The following is a 27,641-nucleotide window of genomic DNA, read 5'->3' on the forward strand; positions in this document are numbered from 1 at the left end:
GATACCCCCACGGACGGCTTTACCTTCTCTCCAGCCACCAAGCATCAAGAGCAGGCGCTCCACATCCTACACTCAGCCCTCAAAAGGGGAAAAGCTGGTCGCTGTAAAAGCCAAGATTATGTTTATTGAAGCAAATCAATAAACTTCAGTTAGGAATGAAACACGTTGGGGTTTGTTGCACCTGGTGGGCTTGTCTTGTCTGATTTGCTTCAATGAACTTAATCTTGGCTTTTACGGTGGGCTGCTTTTTCCTGCCTTTATTCTGAGGATTGAGATGTTGGATCTGGAAGATCAGTTGTCAATCAGTAGAATATTTCAAGGGGCGTTTCATTACTTGTGCCCATAACAAGTATAGAGAATGAGGGATACTGACCAACTTTCATTTGTTGCATGCATGCCGCATACAGTATATGTCAAAAGTATTGAAGCCAGGAACAGCCAGGCTCTAGCATTTGCAGAAGAAAGACAGCAATTGCGGTCCATATATTTTGTTCTCCTGACACACAGGGATTGGGCTACTAAAATTGAAGCACGCAAAATCTACTGCAGCTCTGCATAGAAAGCTATTGGCTTACAGGTTTGTTTGTTTTTCGTCAAAGCTTAAAGTGGTTCTTCAACTTTTCAGGTTTTAGGACTATTAGCCGGATTCGCGAAGACTTACGCCGACGTATCTATTGATACGCAGCGTAAGTCCACAGATGCACCGTCGTATCTATGCGCTGTGTTCTTGTAATAAGATACGCCTGAAATCTGGCTCCATCCGACCGACTTAAAGGGGTTGTAAAGACAAAAATATTTTCCTCTTAAATTAAAGTCTGACAGTAGCTGATAAAGGAAAAAGTAATGTTTTGCATATAACTAGTTTGAAATGGAGCCGTTTTATTCACCTCCAGCACTCCTGAATCGTTATTCTCACTGACTTCCTGGTTTGCGGTGCGCATTCATTCTTACTACAACACAGCCTAATGGGAACTACAGTTCCCATTAGGCTTAGCCTCCATGCCTGTGAGGGATAAGAGAGCATCTTCACGCAGGGCTGTAGTCATAGGGAGGGGGTGAGCACATTCTGCTTTCCACCATGCAAAACGGCTCAGATGCTGGTGGAAAGCAAGAAGAGGAGAGACAGGAAATGGCATTTTCAAACCTGGATTACTGTATTTTGGAGGTCAAAAGGAAAAACGAGGTAAGTGATATTTAAATGCTCTAGCTTACAGCAATCAATTGATCTAATAAAAAACGAACTTTTAGTGTTCCTTTAAGTCTCCTACGCCGTCGTATCTTGGGTGCATATTTACGCTGGCCGCTAGGGGCGCTTCCATTGATTTACGCGTTGAATATGTAAATGAGCGAGATACGCCAATTTACGAACGTACTTGCGCCCGTCGCAGTAAGCTACGCCGTTTACGTAAGGCGTACGTCCGGCGTAAAGATAAAACGCCTCTATAGGTGGCGCAGCCAATGCAAAGGTATGGACGACGGAACAGCCGCCGGATTTTACGTTGTTTACGTAAGCCGTACGTGAATGGGGCTGGGCGTAGGTTACGTTCACGTCGTTGCCATTGAGCCGTCGTATCTTAAGGCGTAAATTTGACGTGATTCTGCGCCGTTCGTTCGGCCATTCATTTACATGGGGTCACGGCTAATTTTAATACAACACGTCCACTACCTGCCTAATTTGAATTAGGCGGGCTTACGCCGGCCCATTTACGCTACACCAACATAACTTACGGAGCAAGTGCTTTGAGAATACTGTACTTGCCTCTATGTTACGTCGGCGTAGCGCATATGAGCTGCGCTACGCCGGCACAAAGATACGCCGATGTACCTGAATCTGGCTATATGTGTCCCAACATACTTAGTGGTACTGGGTGTAGCTAATTATGTGGTACTCCCTTATAAGCTTTACAGCCCCTTTAAGTAATGTATCTCCACCATTATGTAGGTGTGATCCTACTACCTTCACTCCAATGCGCTCACCTTAGGTCATGGATCTAAAAACAAACAATGTTGGGTCAAATGCGCTTGGACCCCCTCAGGGTAATGAGTAGATTGAAATTCCTTCAATGTAGATATCCTTTAGAAGTTGTGATAATCTTGGTAGTGGTAGTAATAGGCTAATACTTCCTTTAACCACTTAACGACCCCCTACCGACGATATACGTCGGCAGAATGGCACGGCTGGGCACATCCACGTACATGTACGTGGCTCTTTAAGCCCAGCCGTGGGGTCGCGTCGGTCCGAAGCTCCGTGACCGCGGGACTTGCAGACCCGATCGCCGCTGGAGTCCCGCGATCGGTCCCCGGAGCTGAAGAACGGGGAGAGCTGTGTGTAAACACATCTTCCCCGTTCTTCACTGTGGCGGCGTCATCGATCGTGTTTTCCCCTTTATAGGGAATCACAATCGATGATGTCAGACCTACAGCCACACCCCCCTACAGTTGTAAACATACATGAGGTCACACATAACCCCTTCAGCGCCCCCTGTGGTTAACTCCCAAACTGCATTTGTCATTTTCACAGTAAACAATGCATTTTAAATGCATTTTTTGCTGTGAAAATGACAATGGTCCCAAAAATGTGTCCGAAGTGTCCGCCATAATGTCGCAGTCACGAAAAAAATCGCTGATCACCGCCATTAGTAGTAAAAAAAAAAAAAATTAATAAAAATGCAATAAAAATATCCCCTAAATTTTGCGCAAAGCAATCAATAAACGCTTATTGCGATTTTTCTTTTTTTTACCAAAAATAGGTAGAAGAATACGTATCGGCCTAAACTGAGGAAAAAAAATGTTTTATATATTTTTGGGGGATATTTATTATAGAAAAAAGTAAAAAATATTGCATTTTTTTTCAAAATTGTCGCTCTACTTTTGTTTATAGCGCAAAAAATAAAAACCGCAGAGGTGATCAAATACCACCAAAAGAAAGCTCTATTTGTGGGGAAAAAAGGACGCCAATTTTGTTTGGGAGCCACGTCGCACGACCGCGCAATTGTCAGTTAAAGTGACGCAGTGCCGAATCGCAAAAATTGGCCGGGTCCTTTAGCTGCCTAAAGGTCCAGGTCTTAAGTGGTTAAAGGGCCTTCCGTCCCATTTTTATTTGTTACCGCTTTCTCAAAGAAACACAGGTGGGTGCGCAAAGTGTAGCATGTAACAGAATCCAGAATTTACCATATTTAAAATAAATGCCCTCATTAAAAATAAGTAAATGTGCCTTAAAACTTACTGTAACAGCTGCAATCCATTACTCTGCAACATCAGCGTCACCCAGCTCCTCCCACACGTTACGTCACCGCCCTTGTGACTTCCTCTGACGTATTGGCCTACTACTACCACCAAGATTATCGCAACACCTAGAGGATATCCACATTGAAGGAATTCCTATCTACTGTACCCCTGAGGGGTCCAAGCGCATTTGACCTAACAACGTATGTTCTTGGGTCCATGCTCTAAGGCAAGGGGGTCTCCAAACTTTTCAAATAAAACCGACCTGAAACGGCAGCCGCTGTTTCAGGTCGGTTTGCAGGCGCTATTTTTAGCGCAATAGTGCCTGCAAACCGCACCAGTGTGAAAGGGGTCTAACAAAGACACCGATGACAATAAAAAACAGACATGGGTTATTATTATTATTATAATACATGATTTATATAGCGCCAACAGTTTACGCAGCGCTTTACAATATAAAAGGGAGACAATACAGTTATGATACAATAAAATACAAGAGGATTAAGAGGACCCTGCTCCAAAGAGCTTACAATCTAATAGGGTGGGGCAGGTGGTAAAAAAGGTTGTAACTGTGGGGAATGAGCTGATGGAAGTGGTAAAAGATTAGTTGGAGACTTGATGGGCTTCCCTGAAGAGATGAGTTTTCAGGGATCGCTTGAAGGCAGCAAGAGTAGGGGATAGCCGGACTGGTTGAGCTAGAGAGTTCCAGAGGATGGGAGAGGCTCTGGAGAAATCCTGGAGACGAGAGAGCTTGAGACTAGGAGGTCTTGAGAAGAGCGGAGAGGATGGTTTGGGTGATGGATACAAGATTGGTGATGTAGCTCAGGGCAGAGAGGTTATCGCCCTTTTTTCTGTCTATCCTAAACCAATAATGTTTGGTGGGAGTTGAGCATATTCCCAGTGACTGTCCTCTGTGGTGATCCAAGGATTTATAAATCTGACATTTTTATGTGTGTGATAATCCAGCTGTCTTTTAGACGCCCTCTTTCATTATGCCTAAGCCAACTGTCTGCATGCCATGTGTGGTCACAGTTTACCGTTATTTGGGTTTGTAGTGTTTTTTACGGTAGGGAAGATATGGAAATTCTGGTGGAAACGTCTCACCACTGGATACATAGGAAGCCAGCATGTGCGCCAGTTTAGCAGAAACCACAGTAAGTGAAAGCTTCCTGAAGCTCTAGTAACTGAACAGCAAATCTTTTTGGCTTTTTTTTTTTGCAGAAGACGTGTAGCATTTGTATGATGCTTCTACCCAACCCGTGTAGCTTTGCCTGCCACCAGCGCATTCATCAGCACAAATCTCCATACACGTGTCCTGAGTGCGGAGCAATCTGCAGGTCGGCACACTTCCAGACGCACGTCACCAAGAACTGTCTGCACTACACCCGCAGGATCGGCTTCCGGTAAGTTTTATCCAAATGCCAGAAAAATGGGGACCTGCCTTGGTCACTTAACAAGAAGTAATGGTTTAAAATATATACTAGAATGTTCAAATATTTAAAGTGGTTGTAAACCCTTTTTTTTTACTTTTACCTACAGGTAAGCCTATAACAAGGCTTACCTGTAGGTAAGGAGAATATCTCCTAAACCTGCACGGTTTAGGAGATATTCCCCTCGCAATGCGCCGCGGCGCATGCGCTGGGGAGATCTACGGCGAAAGGACCGGCAGCCGCCGGACCTTGCCGAATTTAAATCTCCCACGCGCGGGAGTGACGTCATCGCCGCTCCAGCCAATCACAGGCGATACCCGGAAGACACGCCAGGCAAGAGGACATCTCGCTTGGCGTGGACCAGGTAAGTGCTACAAACCTCGTTCCGAGGTAAGTATTTCATAATGAGCTAATATGCGGTGCATATTAGCTCATTATGACTTTTGCCTTGCATGAGAAAAAAAAACAACCGCTTTAACCAGTTAAATCCGGAGACTTTCACTTTTTTAGTAGACCTTTTTTATTTGGAAATAATTTAGTACTTTAGAATTATTTAGTGTTTAGGTGGTATTGTCCTAGAGCTACAGTTATAAAGTGAGGTTGGAAAAAAAAAAAAAAAAACTATGTAGTTCAATCAAAAAGAAAAATGGTTGCGCTCCCAAGTTCACTGAAGAACTTATGAGACCGGGTTTCTCAGCTAGGGGTTCCTTGAGCAATGAGCAATTCCTGCCTCCTCCTGACATCATTGCTCTTTTTAGCTGTCTGTAAAGCCTAGTACAAAGAGGCTGAATGTCAGGCGGTTCAATAGAAAACGGCCGACATTCAGCCCGTGTGTATGGCAGCTGGTCGAAGGGTCATGACCGAAAACGGGCTGCCGACCGACTCCCGATCAGCACTCTCAGCCAATAGGAGATTGCTGTACTAACTAGAGATGCACCGAAATCTCGGCAGCCGAGACATGTCAGACAAAAATGCCCCACACTCTTCTTCCTGAAGAGTGATCTGCTTTTGTAACGCTTTTCGGAGGTGATTGGCAAGTGGTGAGGAGGCAGGGGGATGCCTCCTCACTGGTTGTTTTAACCCCAATTTTGCCACACAAATACCCCGCATTTGCGGTGCTTCCCCATTCGCTTGAATAAGTTGTGTGTTCCATGGGTTGTGTTCCATGCCACCCACCAGTCTCATTGTGTTGAATAATTTGTGCAAAGCATTGAGTGAGTGAATAACTTGTATAGCGCAACAATTGCGAACTGAATCGCCTCAAGGTGCTTGGTATCCCTTTTCCTTCTGTTTATCCCTCAGAATAGGTGGGTCTTGAGTTTTTTTCTGAAGGCCAGGTGATCAATTTTCATTCGGATGTTAGTTGGTAAGGCGTTCCACAATCGAGGTCCTTGGTATGCAAATCGACGTTCTCCTTTGGTCTTGTAGCGGGCTTTGGGGATTTGTAGTGGTTTTTGGTTAGTTGATCGAAGCACTCGATTGGGGTTTTGTTGTTTTATTTTCTCACATAAGTATTGGGGAGCGTCTCCGTGTACACATTTGTGCGTCAGGCATAGGGCCTTAAATGTGACTCGGTCTTTTACGGGCAACCAATGGAGGGATCTCAGGGACAGGGTGATTGATTCCCAGGGTTTTTCCCCTGTTACCAGTCGTGCTGCTGTGTTCTGGACGACTTGGAGACGGGCCGACCGGGAGTCCGAGGTAGAGGGAATTTGCATAATCTAACCTAGAGTTAATGATTGTCCCTACCACTACTGCTGTGTCTTCTTTGGGGATGAAGGGGACAATTCTTCGTAGGAGACGTAGAAGATGGTGGGAACCACTAACTACTGATCCTGTTTGTGCATCCATTGTCATGTGAGAGTCAAAAATGACTCAGAGACTTTTGACTTTGGTGCTTGGGGTGATGGTTTGTCCCAGGATGGGTGGTGGTGTCCAGCGAGTTCTGGCTAGTTTATTTCAGTTTGAATGGAGTTGCAGGAGTTCTGTTTTTGCTCCATTTAGTTTGAGGTGACTCTCCGTCATCCAGTCGTCTATCTGAGTTAGGCATTTTTCTAATACGGTGTATTGGTTCTTTTTGTCGCTGATACGAAAATAAAGTTGCATGTTGTCCGCGTAGGAGTGATGGAGAAGTTCATGATTACTTATTATTTTTAGGAGTGTGTGGAGGTAAATATTGAATAGCACGGGTGATCCCTGAATCAGACGTGAAAGGCCCTAGTTTCACTCTCTGAGAAAGATTTTCCAGAAATGATGAAAACCATGGTAGATCCGAGTCTACCACTCCCGCTACCTCTGTAACAGCAGTTTGTGGTCTACTGTGTCAAAGGCAGCACTAAGGTCCAGCAGTATCGGGAGACAAGATTCTCCGCCGTCTGCTGCTTCGAGAGCGTCATCCCATATTTTAAGAAGTGCTGTTTCCGTACCATGTCTTGGGTGGAAACCCGATTGAAGTGGGTCCAGCAGTTTGTGGGTGTCTAAATGGTATTGTAGCTGTTGTACTACCGCTTTTTCCATAACCTTGGAGATATTGAGGGAGGTTATAAGCGGTTGTTTGGGTCTTTAGGGTCTAGGTTAGTTTTTTTTAGAAGGGGTTTAATTATGCCTTGCTTTAAGGAGGTCGGCACAAAGCCAACTATAAACGATTGGTTTATAAGGTGAGTGATTGCCGGTGCCAAAATATTGGCACATTCTTTCACCAATTTTTGGCACATTGGCACATTCTTTCACATCGTGCCGTTGCTTCAGTTAGATGTGCCGTTACCGGCGCCTCCTGCGCACATGCGTCATTGCCGGAGCCGCGATACCCAGAAGTAAGCTCCGGGATAGATGTCCGTGGCCGGAGGGTAGGTCGAGGACAGCTGCGTGGATCACTGCTATGCTTACTAGCTCATTATGCTTTTGTCTTGCAGGTTTTTTTTTTTTTTTTGTTAAGGGTTTACAACCACTTTAAGCTAGCCACACTCTGTACTTGCACATAGTTGATGGTAGGTCCAAAAGCGATTGCCAGGGCTGTCATTAACATGGGGCAAAAGGGTCAGCCGCCCCTGGCCCAGTCATTGTTGTGGAGCCCAAAGCAGCTGCCCCTTCAGCCTGTGCTGCCTGCAAATCGTTTTCCTGGCTTTTGCTTTCCAGCATGCACACCCACCAATCCGCGGACATACAAAACATGCAGCCTCAAACCTTGTAGTCTACAGCATCCTGCCCAATTAGCAGCAGCCCGATGGTAGATGGACAGCACTAAGGGCCAATAAGAGCAGTGGCCTGGCTCCGATAACAGAGTGGTGTCCAAGCCCAAGAAAATGTTTGGCCAGGGTCCAATCATTAAAGATGGCCCTGGTGATTGCATAATCAGATTGGTCAGTAGTGTATGGTCATATTTGGGCAAGTTGTGGCCCTGGCTGTCAACCTTGGAGCAGATCTGAACAGCTTCACTCATGGGGGTGAGTATATCCGGGAAGGACACTTGTGTATACGACATTTTGCATGACTTAATCCATCTCAAGGTAAAACTACTCCAGTGAAGAGGAAGATGACCCTCCATTTGTGCCAAGCTGAGATTACTGACTTTTAAAGATGTCTTGTATTTTCACAGGTGTATGCACTGCAATGTGGTCTACTCAGAGGTCGCAGCATTAAAGTGTCACATTCAAGGATCCCATTGTGAGGTCTTCTACAAGTGTCCTATCTGTCCGATGGCATTTAAATCTGCACCCAGCACCCATTCTCATGCATATACGCAGCACCCGGGTGTGAAGATAGGTGAACCCAAGTACGTATCAATATGTTTCTCATATGTTTGGAAACAGCATTTGATAAAGAAAAAATATTGGGAATTTTCAAGGTGATCTATCTATTGTGAGAGAGATTATTATTTTTTGTTTAAGGTTAATTAAATAGACCCTGTCCTTGGTTTTCCTTTCCAGAATATATCGAAGGCACATTAGTAGAACTGCCCCCCCCCCCTTCTTTTAAAATGTGTGGCAGCAGATCATTGTAAATGCTCCTGAACTTACATTTCTTAGCCCCCTGTAAAGTCCCTCAAATACCTGTCAGTGAAGTCTACCACATGCATCTTCCTGTGATGGGGTGGCAACAATGCTGCACTGCTCCTGATTTCAAAGCAGCATGGTCCCTCTCATGTAGAATGTGCTTGCCTTATAACAGCGAGATGGGAAGATGTTGCGGGGGGGGGGGGGGGGAGTGTTGCTATCGGCATTGTCACTGTTGGCACTTGATTTGGATAAGTAAAAAAAAAATCCCTGTTCATCCCGTCAGAAATTTTGTGAGCTGATCACTTCCTGTGCTCTCTGCCTCTGGACTGTTATCAGTTAGCTGGGTGGTGTTATGTAGTCCTAGCACAGTGTTCTGTTTTCCGAACACACTGCCTTTTCTAAGGTGACAATGCTGCTCAGTATGGTTGTCACCCTAGTACAGAGAGTGTATTGATGAAATAAAATAGAAGCACTGAGCTTGAAGGTTGGCCGTCTTCAAATTAGGGGTGCAACGGATCATAAAAACTTACGGTTCGGATCGTTTCTCGGATCAGAGTCACTGATCGGATCATTTTTCGGATCGGCAACAAAAAAAAAGACGGGATTTAAATGGCGCAGGGCGTTCAAGCTCCTCCGTTCCTCCGCTCGCCATGACCACGCTGTGTGTGGACTGATTCCTTCCCCAAAGTGGAGGCGCTTTGGTAGCCGCCACAGGCAGCCTGGAGGCCATTCCAGGGGAGGACGGAACACTGGGCACTGTGGGAAGGCAGGGGAGCTCACCTAGGCCGCCGCCGGGTGGAGCAAGATGGCCGCCGCTCCAGGAGGTAGGCCGACACCGCGGCCTGTCCCAAGGCAGGTGTAGGCTGTGGATGTGCTCTCAGGCACTCCGGAGGCTGATCTAGAAACTCCTGGCAAATCGGGCCAGGAAAGCTTGGTGTGGCTGCCGATGGGTGGACTAAGATGGCCGCCGCTCCGGGAGCTAGGCCGAAGCCACTGCCTTTTTCTATGGGTGATGCAGGACCGGGGGGCCCGCAGATCACGTGTGTGCCAACCCGAAGGTGTTGATCCGTACGGATCAATGAGGATCTGTTGCACCCCTACTTCAAATGAAGATTGGTAGTAGGGTGACCACATTTCCAAACTACAATTAATTCAGGGACACCCCCTTCCCAAAAATCAGCTTGTGCTATAACGAATCACAGCACAGTGATTGAACACAAGAGTCGGGATTTATGATTTCTCCAATCACAAACCCCCTGTTTGTGATTGGAGAAATCATAAATTGTGCTTCTCCAGGCATTCCTGGCCAGGACAAGTACTGTCAGTGTGTAAAGCGGTGATGGCGGCCTTTTTCAGATTGGCCCGGGGGGGGGGGGGGGGGTGGCTGTGTCAGTTTCATTCCCGGGACACTGTATTGCCCTGGAATGAAGGTGCCCGGGACAGACCTGCAAAATGCAGGACTGTCCTGGGCAATACGGGACACGTGGTCACCCTAATTGGTAGTGGTTCTTCCCAAATGGATTTTGGCCACTTGAAGAACACCAAGTTGGGGGATGGTAGCATAGAAGTTGACACAACCAACTTGAGGATAGACATGTGCAGAATGAAAAAAATGTGTATTTACATAAATTTCTTTAGTTACATTTTGTTTAATTTGTTTTCGGAATTTGTTTCGTTTATTCGAACCAGTTAAAATTTTCTGCATTGAGTCGAATTTGGAAAATTCTAATTTGATTTGAATTGATTTGAATTCTATTTGAATTTCATTCAAAATCAAATTTATTCTATTAGAATTTTGGAAAATGGTTATATTCTTTTTATTCTATTGTTTTTATTTTTTTTTGTCAAATTTGAATTTTTTATTCAAAATTTGGAAGAAGGTTCTATTCTTTCCATGTTATTCTTTTATATTCCTTTTTTTCTATTATTTTCTATTGTATTCAAATGTACTCTATTTAAAATTCGAATTTCAGAACATAGTTATATTCTTTCTATTTTGTATTCTATTCCTTTATTCATTACCCTATTTTATTCTGTTCTTTTATTTTCTATTTTATTTTGTTCTATTTTACTATATTCTATTCTATCCCTTTATGTTCTGTTATATTTTTTTATATTCTTTTATTTTGTATTCTGTTCTGCTTTACCCTATTAGATTCCATTATGTTCCTTTTTATTCTATTCCTTTATTTTCTATTCTATTCCATTCAGGAATTCATATCCGAAAACAATTCGAATTCAAAAACGATTTGAATTTCGTCAGAAATGTCGTTTTTTTTTTATTTTGTATTTGTTTAAATTCGTTACGAATGTAATTCGGATATTCAGATACATCTGAATAACGAAAAATTTGTCCGAATTTCAATTTGGAACAAATCGAACCGCACATGTCTACTTGAGGAGTTTTGCCTGAAATTAAGGGATCATGCATCAAAAATTATTTCAAAGGTCCATAAATCCTTTATTCTTGACAGTAAAGTAAAAACCAGTAGAAAGAAAATGGCTACGCGTTTCAGAGACCAGAAAATCCCCTTCATCAAGGTGTTACTCCATAGCTGAAGGAACTGATTGTTGTTTAGAGCTTGATTTAAGAATAATTAGTCCACATGTTCTGGTGCTGATCTGCTGCCGCTCTTCTGCCAGCCTCCTGACACCCAGGACTGACCTTCTACTTCCATAGGTCACTGAATTGGTTATACCTCTGCCTATATTTATTGGTGCCATTCTCTTCTGGCTCTCATGGAGCCTTTCTATAGGACAATACAGTGTACCCAGTGCCGGCCCAAGACATTGTGCTGCCTGGGACCAAGAATGAAATGTTGCCCCCCCCCGAAAAAAAATCACGCCAACCAAAAGGCCCCCACATTCATTATTTTATATCATGATAACTAAAGGGGACCCGTCATGGCTCTATACATGTATAAAGGAGTTTAACCCTTTCATGCCTATGCCTATGTATGACATTTGGTGTTTACAAGTTAAAATCCATATTTTTGGCTAGAAAATTACTTAGAACCCCCAAACATTATATATATATTTTTAGCAGAGAATCTAGAGAATAAAATGGCGATTGTTGCAATATTTTATGTCATACGGTATTTGTGCGGCGGTGTTTTAAACACAACTTTTTGGGAAAAATTTACTTTCATGAATTTTAAAAAATGAAAAAGTAAAATTAGCCCAATTTTTTTGCATAATGTGAAAGATGATGTTATGCCGAGTAAATAGATACCAAGCATGACACGCTTTATAATTGCACGCACTCGTGGAATGGCGACAAACTACGGTAACTAAAAATCTCCATAGGCGACGCTTTAAACTTTTTTTACGGTTACCAGGTTAGAGTTACAGAGTAGGCCTAGTGCTATAATTATTGCTCTCGCTCTTACGATCGCGGCGATACCTCACATGTGTTATTTGAACACCGTTTTCATATGCGGGCGCGACTTCCGTATGCGCTTTCTTTGCTGCGCAAGCTCGCGGGGAGGGGGGGCGCTTTAAAAAATTTTTTTTTTTGTTTTCTTATTTATTTATTTATTTTTTCTAATATTACATTTTTTTTTTTTTTTTTTTTACATTTTGATCACTTTTATTGCTGTCACAAGGAATGTAAACATCCCTTGTGACAGCAATAGGTCGTGACAGGTACTCTTTATGGAGGGATCGGGGTCTAAAAGACCTCCGAGCCCTCCTTTGCACTTCAAAGTATTCAGATCGCCGAAAACGGCGATTCTGAATACTGTGTACTTTTTTAAATCCGGCGCCATTGGCAGCCGAGAAACCCGGAAGTGACGTCATGACGCCGCTTCCGTGGTTTCAATGCGCACACTGAATCAAAGCCGTTTACGGCTTTGTTTCAGAGCGCGCCGAGACGCTGGAGGCGCCGGATCGTGGATCGGGTCTCCCGGTGGGACGGGAGGCCCGGTCAGAGCGGCGAGAGGCGGCGGGAGGGGGGGGATGTCCCCTCCCGCTCCTCCGGCATAACAACCGAGCGGCTTTTAGCCGCATCGGTTGTTATGTTTGGAAAGCCGATCGCCCGCTCTAAACAACGGTACCGGGATGATGCCTGCGGCTGCAGGCATCATCCCGGTACAACCCCTGAAAGCCGAGGACGCATATATGCGTACGCTCGGCGTGAAAGGGATAAAGAGGACCTGTCATTGCTCTATACATGTATAGGAGTATAAAGAGGACCTGTCATGGCTCTATACATGTATATAGAGGACCTGTCATTACTCTTTACATGTAAAGGAATATCAAGAGGACCTGTCATGGCTCTATAAATGTATATAGGACCATAAAGAGTACTTGACATGGCTCTATACATGTATAAAGGAGTATAACGAGGGCCTGTCATGGCTCTATAGATGTATAAAGAGAAACTGTCATGGCTCTATCCATGTATATAGAGGACCTGTCGAGACTCTTTACATGTAAAGGATTATAAAGAGAACCTGTCATGGCTCTATACATGTATAAAGAAGTATAAAGAGGACCTGTCATGGCTCTATACATGTATATAGAGGACCTGTCGAGACCATTTACATGTAAAGGAATATAAAGAGGACCTGCCATGGCTCTATAAATGTATATATGAGTATAAAGAGGACCTGTCATGGCTCTATACATGTATAAAGGAGTATAACGAGGGCCTGTCATGGCTCTATATATGTATAAAGAGGGCCTGTCATGGCTCTATACATGCATATAGGCGTATAAAAGGACCTGCCATGGGCTCTATACATGTATCCAGGAGTATAAAGGGACCTGTGAATTGCCGGCGGCCACAATGTCTTTTGCGCAAACTAATCAATGTACGCTAATTGTGTTTTTTTTTTGGTACCAAAAATATGTAGAAGAATACATATTGGCCTAAACTGAAGAAAATTGTTTATTTTTCAAAATTTTGGGGATATTTATTATAGCAAAAAGTAAAAAAATATATATTTATAGCACAAAAAATAAAAACCACAGAGGTGTGATCAAATATCACCAAAAGAAAGCTCTATTTGTGGGAAAAAAAGGATATCAATTTTATTTGGGTGGCGGAACGGGCTGGCGGGCATCAGTATGCTGCCCCCCTAAAAGTGCTGCCTGGTACCCATGGTACCACCCGGTCCCATCATAGGGCCGGCCCTGCACGTACCCAATGCTGCCCCTGTTTTTAGCCTTTCAGTCTTCATTATAAAAAGGAATCTACAATAATGGTCCTTATGAGAAACATGCGTACCGTTCCTACCATAGGTCGCTTCAAGACGTTTTTTTCCTCCAGTAGGGGATAATTCCAGAAGAAAACAACTCATCCATCATTAATGGTTTTTATATAAAAGATGCACAGGGTTCTGATACACTTAGGCTAGGGCAAGCTCACATCATAATGGACATTTTACACATTAAGGAGATACATCATTCTGCTCTTAGTGGAAGTGGGAAATTAGTATTGATTATAATGTGTTATTTTTTTTTTTATATAAACACACTTTTACCACTTTAAAGCGGAACTTTAACCATAACCACTTAAAAATGATGTTCTTGAGCAAGGAACATCCATTCCACATTAATAATGATGATACCAAAATGAATGTGTGCTGTAAATTGCCTCCAGCATTATTACTGTTTCTTCTTTGGGAAGGCTACCATTTGAGGCAGAGAGCCCCTGAGCAGCAGTAAATCTTCAGGCTGACAGCAGATCGGCCTCTAGGGGGCTTGAATTTTTGCCACAGTGATGACAAATAGAGACCAACTGAGCATGTGCAGAGCAGGGTGAGACCGTGTATAACGGATTTTAAACACTATAGGCATTTATTTTTAAAAACAATTTACATACCTGTACCTGCAAAAGGGTGCAAGCATGAAGTTATCTAGCAGGACTTATGTTAAGTTCTGGTTACTTTAGTATTTTTTTGGTTTGTGAATAAAATATCTGTATACATATACTTGCATCAAAGCCCCCACAGCCGTCCTCGTCTCCTCCTCTGGCCGGCGACATGTCATCCCGTAGTTTCTTCCGGGTATTGCGGTTCCAGCGCTGTGATTGGCCAGAGCCGCGATGACGTCACTCCTGCGCATGCGCACAGGAGCCACCGGTAACTGCACACAGACTTAAAGCAACGGCCCATGCGTGCCATTGCTTCAGTTTGCCCCAGTGCGCATGTGCCTGATGACATCGGCACATGCAGGGGACAGAGGATATCTCCTAAACCGTACAGGTTTAGGAGATATCCTGGGTAGCTACAGGTAAGCCTTATTATGGGAATCAATCTCACCTTCGCTGAGAACCCTTCACTGGTTGCCAGTAAAAGACAGAATTGTATTTAAAGTACTCTGCCTGACACATAAGTGCATCCATGGGAAGGCGCCGCAATATCTTTGCGACAAGATAGAACCTCACAATTCTAATCGCGTTCTGCGATCCACTGACCAAAATCTGGTCAGGGTGCCAAAAACCAAATACAAGTCCAAAGGAGAAAGAAGGTTTGCTTTTCAAGGTCCGAGACTATGGAACGCTTTACCAACCAGCGTTCGGTTGGAGGAAAACCACCTGACTTTCAGAAAACAGATTAAAACTCTGCTCTTCTGATGTCATGAGACACGAAACATCAAGCGCCCAGAGGCGATTCAGTTCGCATGTGCCGCGCTATATAAGTTCTTCATTCATTCATTCATTCATTCATTCATTCATAAAGTGGCTGTAAAGGGTTTACAACCCCTTTTAAGAGGAACCAGTGGTCCAAAAAGTGTTATTTTACATTAAAGTGGTTGTTAAGCCACTCTAACCTGTATACACCATCAGCACTGCCTCCTATTGTAGTATCCCCCTCTGTGTGTGATTTATAAAAATAAATGCTGCAAATACCTACTTTCACTGCAGAGATTGTGATCACATGACTGCCCAGCTTTCTCCTTTCCTCCGAGAGTTGCAGTGGGCGGGGCTGAGATTCCTCTGCTGATGTTAGTCTGGAGGGGAGAAGGAGAGAGCTGGCTGGTCATGTGATCGCAATCTCTGCTCTTAGGTACTTACAGCATTTATATTTATAAATTATCCACAGAGGGGGACACTACAATAGGAGGCAGGGCTGATGGTGTATACAGGTTAGTGTTATGAGAGCAGCAGAAGGGGGGAGGGGCGGCTCACACACAGACAGAGGGGGGGGGTGGACACAGGAGCAGAGAGGAGAACAGATAGCAAATTTTGTTTGCTTTCAAAGAGGAAGTAAACACCCTGCAAGACAAAGGCATAATGAGCTAGTATGCATAGAATACTAGCTCATTATGAATTACTTCCCTGAGATCGAAGCCCCCGCAGCTGTCCTCGTTCCCCGCCATCTCTCCCAGAGCGACTTCCAGGTACCATGGCTCTGGCACTGTGATTGGCCGGAGCCGCGATGACGTTACAGGAGCCACCAGTCAAGGCACGATCACCTTTATGCACGCTAATCGTTTCCTAAAGGTTTCCACAGTGCACCTTTTTTGCAAATATCTCCTAAACCGTGTAAGTTTAGGAGGTATTTCTTGTACCTACAGGTAAACCTTAAAGGGGTTTTCCACCCATTTTTTTAAGTTTATTAAAAGTCAGCAGCCACAAAAAGTGTAGCTGCTGGCTTTTAATAAACTGACACTGAGAGCCCATTCACACCTTGGCGTTTTGTCGCCTGTAGCGCGACGCGCACAAACGCCAGAGGGACCTAAATACATATAAGGCTATGGGCATGGTTCACATCTGAACGCCGATGCGCCTGACGCGCATCGCATGTAGTCAATAAAAGTTCCGGACCCTTTTTTGTCGCGCATATCGCGCGATATGTGCGTATTTGAGCGTTTCCATTTCCCATAGAAAGTAATGGAAACGCTCGATTCAAGCGACTTGCGCGACAACGGGCGTTTGCTACGGGCGTTTCGTCAATAGAACTTGTCGCCCATGCAGAAGATTAAAAAAATCTACCAACATAGCAACAAGTGATGAAAAGATGATAGTTTTTCCTATTGGCTAAAAAAAAACGTCAAAGTACAAAAACGTCGGACAACGCTGTATGCAAACGCGCATATTAGCATGAATACGTGCGACAAAACGCCCGAAAAAAACGCCGGAAAACGCCGCTATTGCCTACGCCTAGGTGTGAATGCAGCCTCACCTGCTCCACAGCTCCAGCGACGCGCCGGACGGGGGGCTCCGCTCCTCGCCCCCCCTCGCCGGCCGGCGTCTTCATTTCTAGTGTGGGCACCCGGCAGTGACAGCTTTCTGGTTCACGGCCGGGCACCCACTGCGCATTTGCGCGAGCGGCGCGGCGCCGTCCGATTGGACAGGCGCTCGCCTACAGGGAGGGGCTGTGAAAAGGCGATTAAGCTAATCGCCTTTCCAGCCCCTCGGCGGAAGGAGGAAGTGGGACAGGAAGTCCCCTTCTCCTGAAGCCCCCACTCCCCCCCCCCCCCAAAAAAATTACATGCCAAATGTGGCATGTAAGGGGGCGAGGAGTGGGTTAAGAGGAAGTTCCATTTTTAGGTGGAACTCCTCTTTAATCTAAGCTTACCTGAAGGTAAAAGTGGTCTGTAAGGGTTTACAACTACTTTAACAATCGTTTTTAGAGTGAGCTTTCCCAATCGAAAATGATACACTGTTAGTATTATGTTTGAGGGAAAAAAAATTCCATCCTGCTCCCTCGAATTTGCTCTTCACTGCAGTCAAAAAATGAATATCGATTTGACCCCATGTAAATATTAGAAAACCAAACGAACTTTCTTGAAATAAAACATTTCAAAGGAAACTCTAGTAGTGTATGAACAACGGCTTTACATTTTTACACTAAGCAGTGAAATATATGTAAAGCGCTGCATAAATTGACGGTACAGTACCTGAAATAATAATAATAATAATTTTGAGTGTTTTGGTATTGTAGCTCCATGGTTGCTGAGAGCTCCCTCTAGTGGCTATTCTAAAAACCTCTGCATTTAATACTAAAAATATATGAAAGTGCAAACTTTTCAAAGTCTCATCAAAATTACTTTAGAGTAAACACCGTAACACTAATTCATAAGTGCATATTGGAAACACATTCTACTTTTCCTCTTAAAGTGATACTAAACACACACTCTTTTTAATTTACATTATCCCTTCTATTTCTGTATGTGAATGATGGCACGATAATTATTTAAATTAAAAAAAAAAGTACCTTTCCTAATTGATATACAGCTGTCACATGACCCAGCGGTGTATTGAAATGATTTGGAAGCGCCTGCAAATTGCAGCATGGGCGCTATTAACCATTTCTTCGGACGCTAGCAAGGGTTAAAAGAGCCCTATATTATATTCTATTATTTATATTTGTGTATATATATATATATATATATATATATATATATATATATATATATATATATATATATATATATATATATATATATATAAAACACATGTCTCAGCAAGGTGTCATGAAAGACAGATAAAGAAACAAATAATAGTGCAATACTGCTTAAATGAACCTGACTAGAGAGGGTTAACAACCTTAAGTGAGTGCCCGTACAATAAATCACTGAAAAATAAGCATAGAATACGATCACCGCTGTCACCGCCGTTTAAAATCCTCCAGGGGCCGCGCGCGTGCTGAGCTGAAGCTGTTTATGACAGGCGCTGGATCGAGGTTGGTGGATGGTGGAGCGCGGTGGAACGCAGGCTATGTCCGTATGTAGCGTCGTTGTAGCCACGCCCTAGGGCACTATTGCACTATTATTTGTTTCTTTATCTGTCTTTCATGACACCTTGCTGAGACCTGTGTTTGACGTATTAATACCTGGAGGACCAGATGGTGTACCTATAGAGCTCCAACATCGCTCTATTGTGGCAATCTCACACCCTTGGTGGGTGAGTTTGGCTACAGAGGTATTTTTCTCTTGAATTGTTTTGGATGCACTGACACTTAGGAGTCCACTACCTTTACACCAACTGGGTCCACTGGGCTATTTATTCTTTTAGTTTTGAGTTGATATATCATCTCATTAGCGCTGTTTATCTTTTGAACTGTTTGTTCACACATTTAAGATACCTACTACCATTACTTTAAATGGAGCTTCCCTGTTTACTTTAACAGCTGCTTATTAGACGACACCTCTCTCACTTTTAGAGGTGTTCTCACACTTTGTTTGGTAAAACTTTATGCCACTTTACACACAGTCACTTTAAAGGTGTTGTTGCAACACTAAGCGCCGGCAGTGCAATAATAGGCCTTTCATTTGCACTCTTCACTTTATATATATATATATATATATATATATATATATATATATATATATATATATATATATATATATATATATATAGAAAATTAGCAATGGATGCGGTCTTGGCATAACTCTTGTCATGCAGTATATCAATTTCAGTGATGTAAAAACAGCCTTAGGATACATTGTGTACAGAGGAAAGTACATAGGAAATAAGCATGCCTTCACAGACGCCTACAAAGAAATCTGTAAGAAAGGGATCCTATAAAAACAAAAACCACTGAAAGTCCAAGTGCACATTGCCAGAAAAAAAACACATCATGGCACTCAATTTTCAGCATATTTATGAATTTAAAGAAGCACTTTTTGATATGGCTGAGCTCTTATTTAACCACTTAAGGACCGCCTCCTGCACATATACGTAGGCAGAATGGCACGGCTGAGCACATGTACGTACAGATACGTCCTGTACTAGTACCCAGCCGTGGGTCGCGGGCGCGCGCACCCGCGACCCGGTCCGAAGCTCCGTGACCGCGGGACCAGATCGCCGCTGGAGTCCCGCAATCGGTCCCCGGAGCTAAACAACGGGAAAAGCCGTGTGTAAACACGGCTTCCCCGTTCTTCACTGTGGCGGCTGCATCGATCGTGTGATCCCTTTTATAGGGGGACACAATCGATGACGTCACACCTACAGCCACACCCCCCTACAGTTGTAAACACACTTCAGGTCACACATAACCCCATCAATGCCCCCTTGTGGTTAACTCCCAAACTGCAATAAACAATGCATTTTTTTGCAGTGAAAATGACAATGGTCCCAAAAATGTGTCAAAATTGTCCGAAGTGTCCGCCATAATGTTGCAGTCACGAAAAGAATCGCTGATCGCCGCCATTAGTGGTTAAAAATGCAATAAAACTATCCCCTATTTTGTAAACGCTATAAATTTTGCGCAAACCAACCGATAAAGGCTTATTGCGTTTTTTTTTTTTTTTTTACCAAAAATAGGTAGAAGACTACATATCGGCCTAAACTGAGGAATATATTTTTTTTTTTTATATATATATTTTTGGGGGATATTTATTATAGCAAAAAGTAAAAAATATTGAATTTTTTTCAAAATTGTCGCTCTATTTTTGTTTATAGCGCAAAAAATAAAAACCGCAGAGGTGGTCAAATAACACCAAAAGAAAGCTCTATTTGTGGGAAAAAAAGGACGCCAATTTTGTTTGGGAGCCACGTTGCACGACCGCGCAATTGTCAGTTAAAGCGACGCAGTGCCGAATCGCAAAAAGGGGCAAGGTCCTTTAGCTGCATTTGGGTCCGGGGCTTAAGTGGATAAAACCGGTGGCTGCTGTGTATGTCCAGGTGTTGCTCCTGTCACCTAATCTCTTGATATAGATAAGAATGCACCCTTTTGTGTCCGCTCATCTTTGGCTCAGGATTGAAGGTGGGCATCATGACGTCTGCAGCATCGGAGATACATAGAAACAGGTGCAGCCGCTTTGTTTTGGGCAAGGACGTTGGTCGGGTTGAGATGCCCCCTTTTTATAGGTACACTTATGATGAAAGTTTATAATGGCAGAGGATGTTTTTGCAATTAAATCTGGATTCCAGGCATGGTGTTTTATGCAGTTACATTGATCCAGCTTGGCTTTCTGCCTGTATATTGAAAAGAGCAGAGAAAACTTTTGGCACTGTATAAATCCCGAATATTAATAATCACGACAGTAAATTGCAACATTTCGGGGCCCTGCAAGACCTCTTCAACAGGCATGTGATGATCACTGCCCCACCTTCCTTCTCATCCAATCGGAAAACTTTACAATAATTTAGAAAAATGCAATGTGTTTTTATTTTTTTTTGTTTTTCATGAATGAAGCCTGTACTGAGCAAGCAACCTCCTGTGGTTACCATGCAGAAGGGCAGCCACTCTGCACGAAACCTGGAAGACGGCAGCGATCGCTGTAGTGGTTTTCCACTTCCACAGGGTTCAACCAGGCATGGCATATTCATGCTTACCTTACATTGGTCCAAGCTGAACCAATTTGCCCAAGTAAAAAAAAAAACATGCGTAGAAATCGGTTTAAAGTGGAAGAAAACCCTCCTATCATTTTCAGCCAAGGAAGCGGCCATCTTGGCCTCTGATTAATCTACAACTGCCATGATGCTGCACATGGGATCAGTTATGGTTCCAGCCATTGGATGGTTTGAGTCCGGTTGAGAGGACAACCAATGGGAGGGTTGCATTCCTGGCACGTGCCGTAAATGTAACTTCTTTAAAATGGTTAAATGGATGGGTTTACTTCCGCTTTAAAATTATGCTTTAACCGCTTAAGGACCGCTTCCTCCACATTTACGTCGGCAGAATGGCACGGCTGGGCACATGCACGTACATGTATGTTCTCTGTTAGTGCCCAGCTCCGGGACCGCGGGACTCGCGGACCCGATCGCCGCTGGAGTCCCGTGATCGGTCCCCGGAGCTGAAGAACGGGGAGAGCTGTGTGTAAACACAGCTTCCCTGTTCTTCATTGTGGCGCCCGCATTGATTGTGTGTTCCCTTATATAGGGAATCGCAATCAATGATGTCACACCTACAGCCACACCCCCCTACAGTTAGAAAAACATATGAGGTCACACATAACCCCTTCAGCGCCCCCTTGTGGTTAACTCCCAAACTGCAATCGGCATTTTCACAGTAAACAATGCATTTTAAATGCATTTTTTGCTGTGAAAATGACAATGGTCCCAAAAATGTGTCAATTTTCCGTAGTGTCCGCCATAATGTCGCAGTCACGAAAAAAATCGCTGATCGCCGCCATTAGTAACAAAAAAAAAAAATTCATAAAAATGCAATAAAACTATCCCCTATTTTGTAAACGCTATACATTTTGCGCAAACCAATCGATAAACGCTTATTGCGATTTTTTTTTCCAAAAATAGGTAGAAGAATACGTATCGACCTAAACTGAGGGAAAAAAAAGTTTTTTTTTATATATTTTTGGGGGATATTTATTATAGCAAAAAGTAAAAGATATTGCATTTTTTTCAAAATTGTCGCTCTATTTTTGTTTATAGCGCAAAAAATAAAAACCGCAGAGGTGATCAAATACCACCAAAAGAAAGCTCTATTTGTGGGGAAAACAAGGACGCCAATTTTGTTTGGGAGCCACGTTGCACAACCGCGCAATTGTCAGTTAAAGCGACGCAGTGCCAAATTGCAAAAACTGGCCTGGTCCTTTAGGTGCCTAAAGGTCCGGGTCTTAAGTGGTTAAAGCAGACCTCTGCTTTGTTCATGCAGGGCAAAGCAACAGGTTCACCTTAATCTTCTTTTCCAGCAGCACATACTCACCTTTTCCTTTGCTTCCCCAGCACTCCACTTAGTCACCAGGCGAATACATCCTGTACCTCCAGATATGGGGGATCAGGTGACTCCTTCCACTTCCTTTCAGTTGGCAGCTTTGTCATTTGTCCAGATTTTCATGGGGGGGGGGGGGGGGCAGGGAATGCTTAGTGCTGTGTAAGCTCTGACTATAGGGCTGATTTCCTTGCTCGCTCCCAATGGCTCCAGTACACTGCAGTCTATGGTTGCCCTCTAACATCCTTTAACCACTTCAATACCAGCCCATTGTCATATGACGTCCACAAAGGACCTCTACCGTTCCGGGTGGACGTCATATGACGTCCTGGGCTTTGTGGGGGGATATCTGAATGATGCCTGCAGCTAGAGGCATCATTCAGATATCCTTCTCTTCTGCCGGCGATTCTGTGCAACATAAGAACGATCATAGCGGCGGTTCCACCGCTTGATCGTTCTTATAGGCGGCGGGAGGGGACATCCCCCCCTCCCGCCGCCATCCGGTGCTTCTCCGGGCTCTCCCGTGCCATCGGGGGCCCGGAGAACGAATCATCCGGCGCTGGCAGGAAGCATGGAGATGACTGGTGACCAGATGGTCACCAGTCATCTCTATGACCGTCGGAGGACCCGGGCGCGATGTGATGACGTCACGCCCGGGTCCCCGTAAGTAAACAAAGCCGCGATTGCGGCTGCTAAGCAACCGTAACCATGAGATCGGTGAATTTTTTTTCACCGATTTCATGCTTTCCAGCCTGGAGGAGAGATGTGGGGTCTTATTGACCCCGCATCTCTCCATAAAGAGGACCTGTCACACACTATTCCTATTACAAGGGGTGTTTACATTCCTTGTAATAGGAATAAAAGTGATAATAAAAAAAATTAAAAAAAAGTGTAAAAAAATTAATAAATATGTAAAAAAAAGAAATACATTTTTTTTTTAACGCCCCTGTCCCCAGTAGCTCGCGCACAGAAGTGAACGCACACGCAAGTCCCGCCGACATATGTAAACGCCGTTTAAACCACATATGTGAGGTATCGCCGCGTGCGTTAGAGTGGCAGCTACAATTCTAGCACTAGACCTCCTCTGTAAATCTAAACTGCTAACCTGTAAAAAAAATCAAAGCGTTGCCTATGGAGATTTTTAAGTACCGAAGTTTGGCGCCATGAGTATGCGCAATTTTAAAGCGTGACATGTTGGGTATCTATTTACTCGGTGTAACATCATCTTTCATATTTTACACAAAAATTGGGCTAACTTTACTGTTTTGTTATTTTAATTCATGAAACAATAAAAAAAAAAAAAAAAAAAGCCATTTGAAAAATTATTGCGCAAATACCGTGCAAGATAAAACGTTTCAAAGACCGTCGTTTTATTCCCTAGGGTGTCTGCTAAAAAAACATATATAATGTTTGGGGGTTCTGCGTAATTTTCTAGCAAAAAAATTATGATTTGTACATGTAGGAGAGAAGTGCCAGAATAGGCCTGGTATGGATGGGTGTATAAAAGCCCGGTATGGAAGTGGTTAAAAAACAAATTAGCTAACTGGTTGACACAGTTCTCTAATCACCAATGTGTCTGCCTGTCTTTTCCAGAATAATCTACAAGTGCTCAATGTGTGACACGGTGTTCACCATGCAGCCTCTACTCTACCGCCATTTCGACCAACACCTTGAGCACCAGAAAGTGTCCGTGTTCAAGTGTCCGGACTGCTCTCTCTTGTATGCACAGAAGCAGCTGATGATGGACCATATCAAGGTAAGAAGAGTCCTCTACATGGTAACTATAGGAAGATTCGTTCTCCCTCCGTCCCACCAGCTTCTCAGAACCGTGCCAATCATAGCTAAATCTTCTTTGGGGTATCTGTGTAGTTTTTCCCATAAGATTCCTTTAGTTATTTAGAACTCAAACAAATAAAAGCAGCCAACGTTTTTTTTAGGAGAAAAAATCTCCTGCCTAATCAGGGCGACCAAATACACTCAAAACCCACCTATTCCTCTTCTCCGAGGAATGCCTCCAACATACGTGATCTATGCAAGCCGTCTGAATACTGTGCTGACCAACTGGTTTTGGTCACTCCTGCTCTCCCGGTGGTGACTTTTTTTTTTCCTTCACATCCCCTTTCCCCCACCCCCATCTTTCCCTCTCGGCCCCACCCCCATTTTTTCACTTTTTTTAAATAAACAAAAAAAATTTGGGTGCGCAGAACCCAGATGATTCCCTGCATTGGGCTTCTTCCTAGTTCTCTTTATAAATTCTTTCAGGCTGGATTCACACCTATGTCATTTTTAGTGCTTTTTGCATTTTGCTGCACTACAGCCCATATAACATGGTTTCCTATGGAACATGTTCTGTAGTCCAATAGCTAGATTCAGAAAGAGTTAAGCTGGCGTATCAGTAGATACGCCGTCGTAACTCTGAATCTAAGCCGTCGTATCTTTAAGTGTATTCTCAAAATGAGATACACTTAAATCTAGCTAAGATACGACGGCCTGCGGGGGGGGAGTGCGTCTTATGGAGCGAAAAATCTGGTACATACCATACCTGAGGGATCCCTCAGGAAAACATTGTAGCAGACACCGCCACTCCAGTGATCTCCACTTGCTTCTGAGTCCCATGCTGAGCAGCAGCTGGTTATAATAAACGGCAAAAGTGAAGAATGAACCATTTACTATTATGATCACTGTGACTGGTGACTGGACGCAAGGCACAGAGCCACTCTAGTTGGCTCTTTATATTTGGCAACTGATCTGCGCTGTCTAATGACAGCTCAATCACAGGCATTGAGAGTGCCCCTTGTGTGTGCATCATCTCTCTAAACAAGGACATTTAAAAAACTCTTATATAACCTCAGCTGTTACTTTTCCTGGGTCCTACACGGGCCATTTTAAAAAAGTTTCCCTGAAGGTAACGTTTACTTATGTATTTTTCATCATGTGCTCATTTGGAATTGACAGAGATTGTGTCGGGTGTTAAGAAACAATGATTTAAATCCTCCTCCTCCAACAAGTGTTTATTATTTTCTATAGTCTATGCATGGGACCCTGAAGAGTATTGACGGCCCTCCAAAGCTGGGCACCAACTTGCCTCTGAGCACCAAACCCACTACCCAGAATTCCACCAGCCCCAGCAAGGAGGAGTCCAAGCCTGTTAACGGCACGGAGAAGACAGAGAAGAACGCATCTGTCCCTGAAAAGAAAACTTCCAGCCAGCTAATCAACAAGCTTCCCAATACAGGCTGGACCTGCTGGGAATGTGACCGCAACTTCAACCAGCGGGAGCCGTACATCTCACACATGAAAAAGGAGCACGGAAAGGTAAGGGGCACCGCCCAGGTAATATTCTTCATGTGTATAATATCTATACCAGCACTTTATCAACCATTTTCTGTCTGGAAAAATTGTTTAATTTTGCAACCATGTTAAAATCTGCATTTCTTTGCTAGAAAACTAATTGGAACCCCCAAACATTTATATATGTTCTGAAAGTAGAGGCCGTGGAGAATAAAATGGGGGTTGCTGAATTTTTTTTTTTTTTATATCCCACGATATTTGCACTTCTGTATATACAACACAAGTAAGTGGAAACTTGGATTACGGGCATAATCCGTTCCAGGAGAATGCTCTTAATCCAAAGTGCTCGCATATCAAAGCGAGTTTCCCCATTAAAGTCAATGGAAAAGAAAATAATTTGTTCTACATTAACCACTTCCGGACTGCCGCATGTATATGTACGTCGGCAGAATGGCACGTACAGGCACATTGGTGTACCTGTACGTCCCTGCCTAGACGTGGGTCGGGGGTCCGATCGGGGACCCCCCCCCCCCCAGCTACATGCAGCGGTCGGAAACCCGCGGGGAGCGATCCGGGACGAGGGCGCGGCTATTCGTTTCTAGCCGCCCCCTCTCGATCGCTCCCCGGAGCTGAAGAACGGGGAGAGCCGTATGTAAACACTGCTTCACTGTGGCGGCTGCATCGATCGAGTGATCCTTTTTATAGGGAGACTCGATCGATGACGTCAGACCTCCAGCCACACCCCCCTACAGTTGTAAACACACACTAGGTGAACCCTAACTCCTACAGCGCCCCCTGTGGTTAACTCCCAAACTGCAACTGTCATTTTCACAATAAACAATGCAATTTAAAGCAGAGGTTCACCCTCAAAATGAACTTTCCAGCATCCTTAAAGCGGAAGTAAACCCATCAATTTAACAGTTTGAAAAAGCAGTTCCGTTCCTGGCATGCCGGAAATGCTAACTGTCACATTGGTTGTGCTCTCAACCAAACTGTCAAACCATCCAATGGCTGGTGTCATAACTGATCACATATGCAGCATCATGGCAGTTGAAGATTAAACAGAGGCCAAGACGCGCCTTAGCAGCCATCAATCAACTCCTCTTCGCTTAGAAACGCCCATTCCCCGCAGGATTCCCCGCTCGGAGCCGGAAAACAAGGGCTCATATAACGATAAGTACAAGTAAAAAAAAAAACAGCATACTGCAGATGTTAGCAGTATGCTACAGCAAATGTCAAAAAGTGGATTTTTGGGTGAACCTCCGCTTTAAATGCATTTTTTGCTGTGAAAATGACAATGGTCCCAAAAATGTGTCAAAATTGTCCGAAGTGTCCGCCATAATGTCGCAGTCATGAAAAAAATCACTGATCGCCGCCATTAGTAGTAAAAAAAAAATAATAATAATAAAACTATCCCCTATTTTGTAAACGCTATAAATTTTGCGCAAACCAATTGATAAACGCTTATTGCGATTTTTTTTTTTTACCAAAAATAGGTAGAAGAATACGTATCGGCCTAAACTGAGGGAAATTTTTTTTTTTATATATATTTTTGGGGTATATTTATTATAGCAAACAGTAAATAAAAACCGCAGAGGTGATCAAATACCACCAAAAGAAAGCTCTATTTGTGGGAAAAAAAGGACGCCAATTTTGTTTGGGAGCCACGTCGCACGACCGCGCAATTGTCTGTTAAAGCGACGCAGTGCCGAATTGTAAAAACCCCTTGGGTCATTTAGCAGCTTATTGGTCCGGTCCTTAAGTGGTTAACTTCAATGGCATGCAATACCACATGCAGCAAGCGGTGGGGGGGATGGGCGCTGCAGAGCCTTGGAAACGGCTGGAAAGCCCAGAGGACAACATCGCCTGACCTTGGAAAGGCTCGGAAACAGAGTGTTTCTAAACATTTCCGACCTGCGCCGTTCGGCTCGGCTCTGGCGCCCCCCCACCTTAGACCAAACACAGTACTGCACACTGATTTGGCCTGAATCCTGCTCGTGATCACATACCTAATACGTGATCTGGCGCTTCAAGTAGGGGGCACGCTGCGTGTGCTGTGATTAGTCACAGCACAAGCCAATCCAGCAGATGCCGACCAAGGGATAACCACTGGCACACACTGGTCGGTGTGG

At 43.9% G+C, this 27,641-nt stretch overlaps 1 protein-coding gene across 1 annotated transcript in view; it reads left to right on the top strand.

Moving 5' to 3' along the window:
* The window catches only part of ZNF532 (zinc finger protein 532), a 105,105-nt gene that overhangs the window by 5,595 nt on the left and 71,869 nt on the right, over positions 1-27,641 (top strand). Inside the window, exons 2-5 of the mRNA XM_040337771.1 lie at positions 4,447-4,628; positions 8,251-8,427; positions 23,812-23,974; positions 25,246-25,533. Of these exons, the coding sequence (XP_040193705.1) occupies positions 4,447-4,628; positions 8,251-8,427; positions 23,812-23,974; positions 25,246-25,533 (810 nt within the window). The remainder of the gene's footprint in view (positions 1-4,446; positions 4,629-8,250; positions 8,428-23,811; positions 23,975-25,245; positions 25,534-27,641) is intronic.

Source organism: Rana temporaria, chromosome 1 (assembly GCF_905171775.1).
Source record: "Rana temporaria chromosome 1, aRanTem1.1, whole genome shotgun sequence".
Classification (NCBI taxonomy): Eukaryota; Metazoa; Chordata; class Amphibia; order Anura; family Ranidae; genus Rana; species Rana temporaria.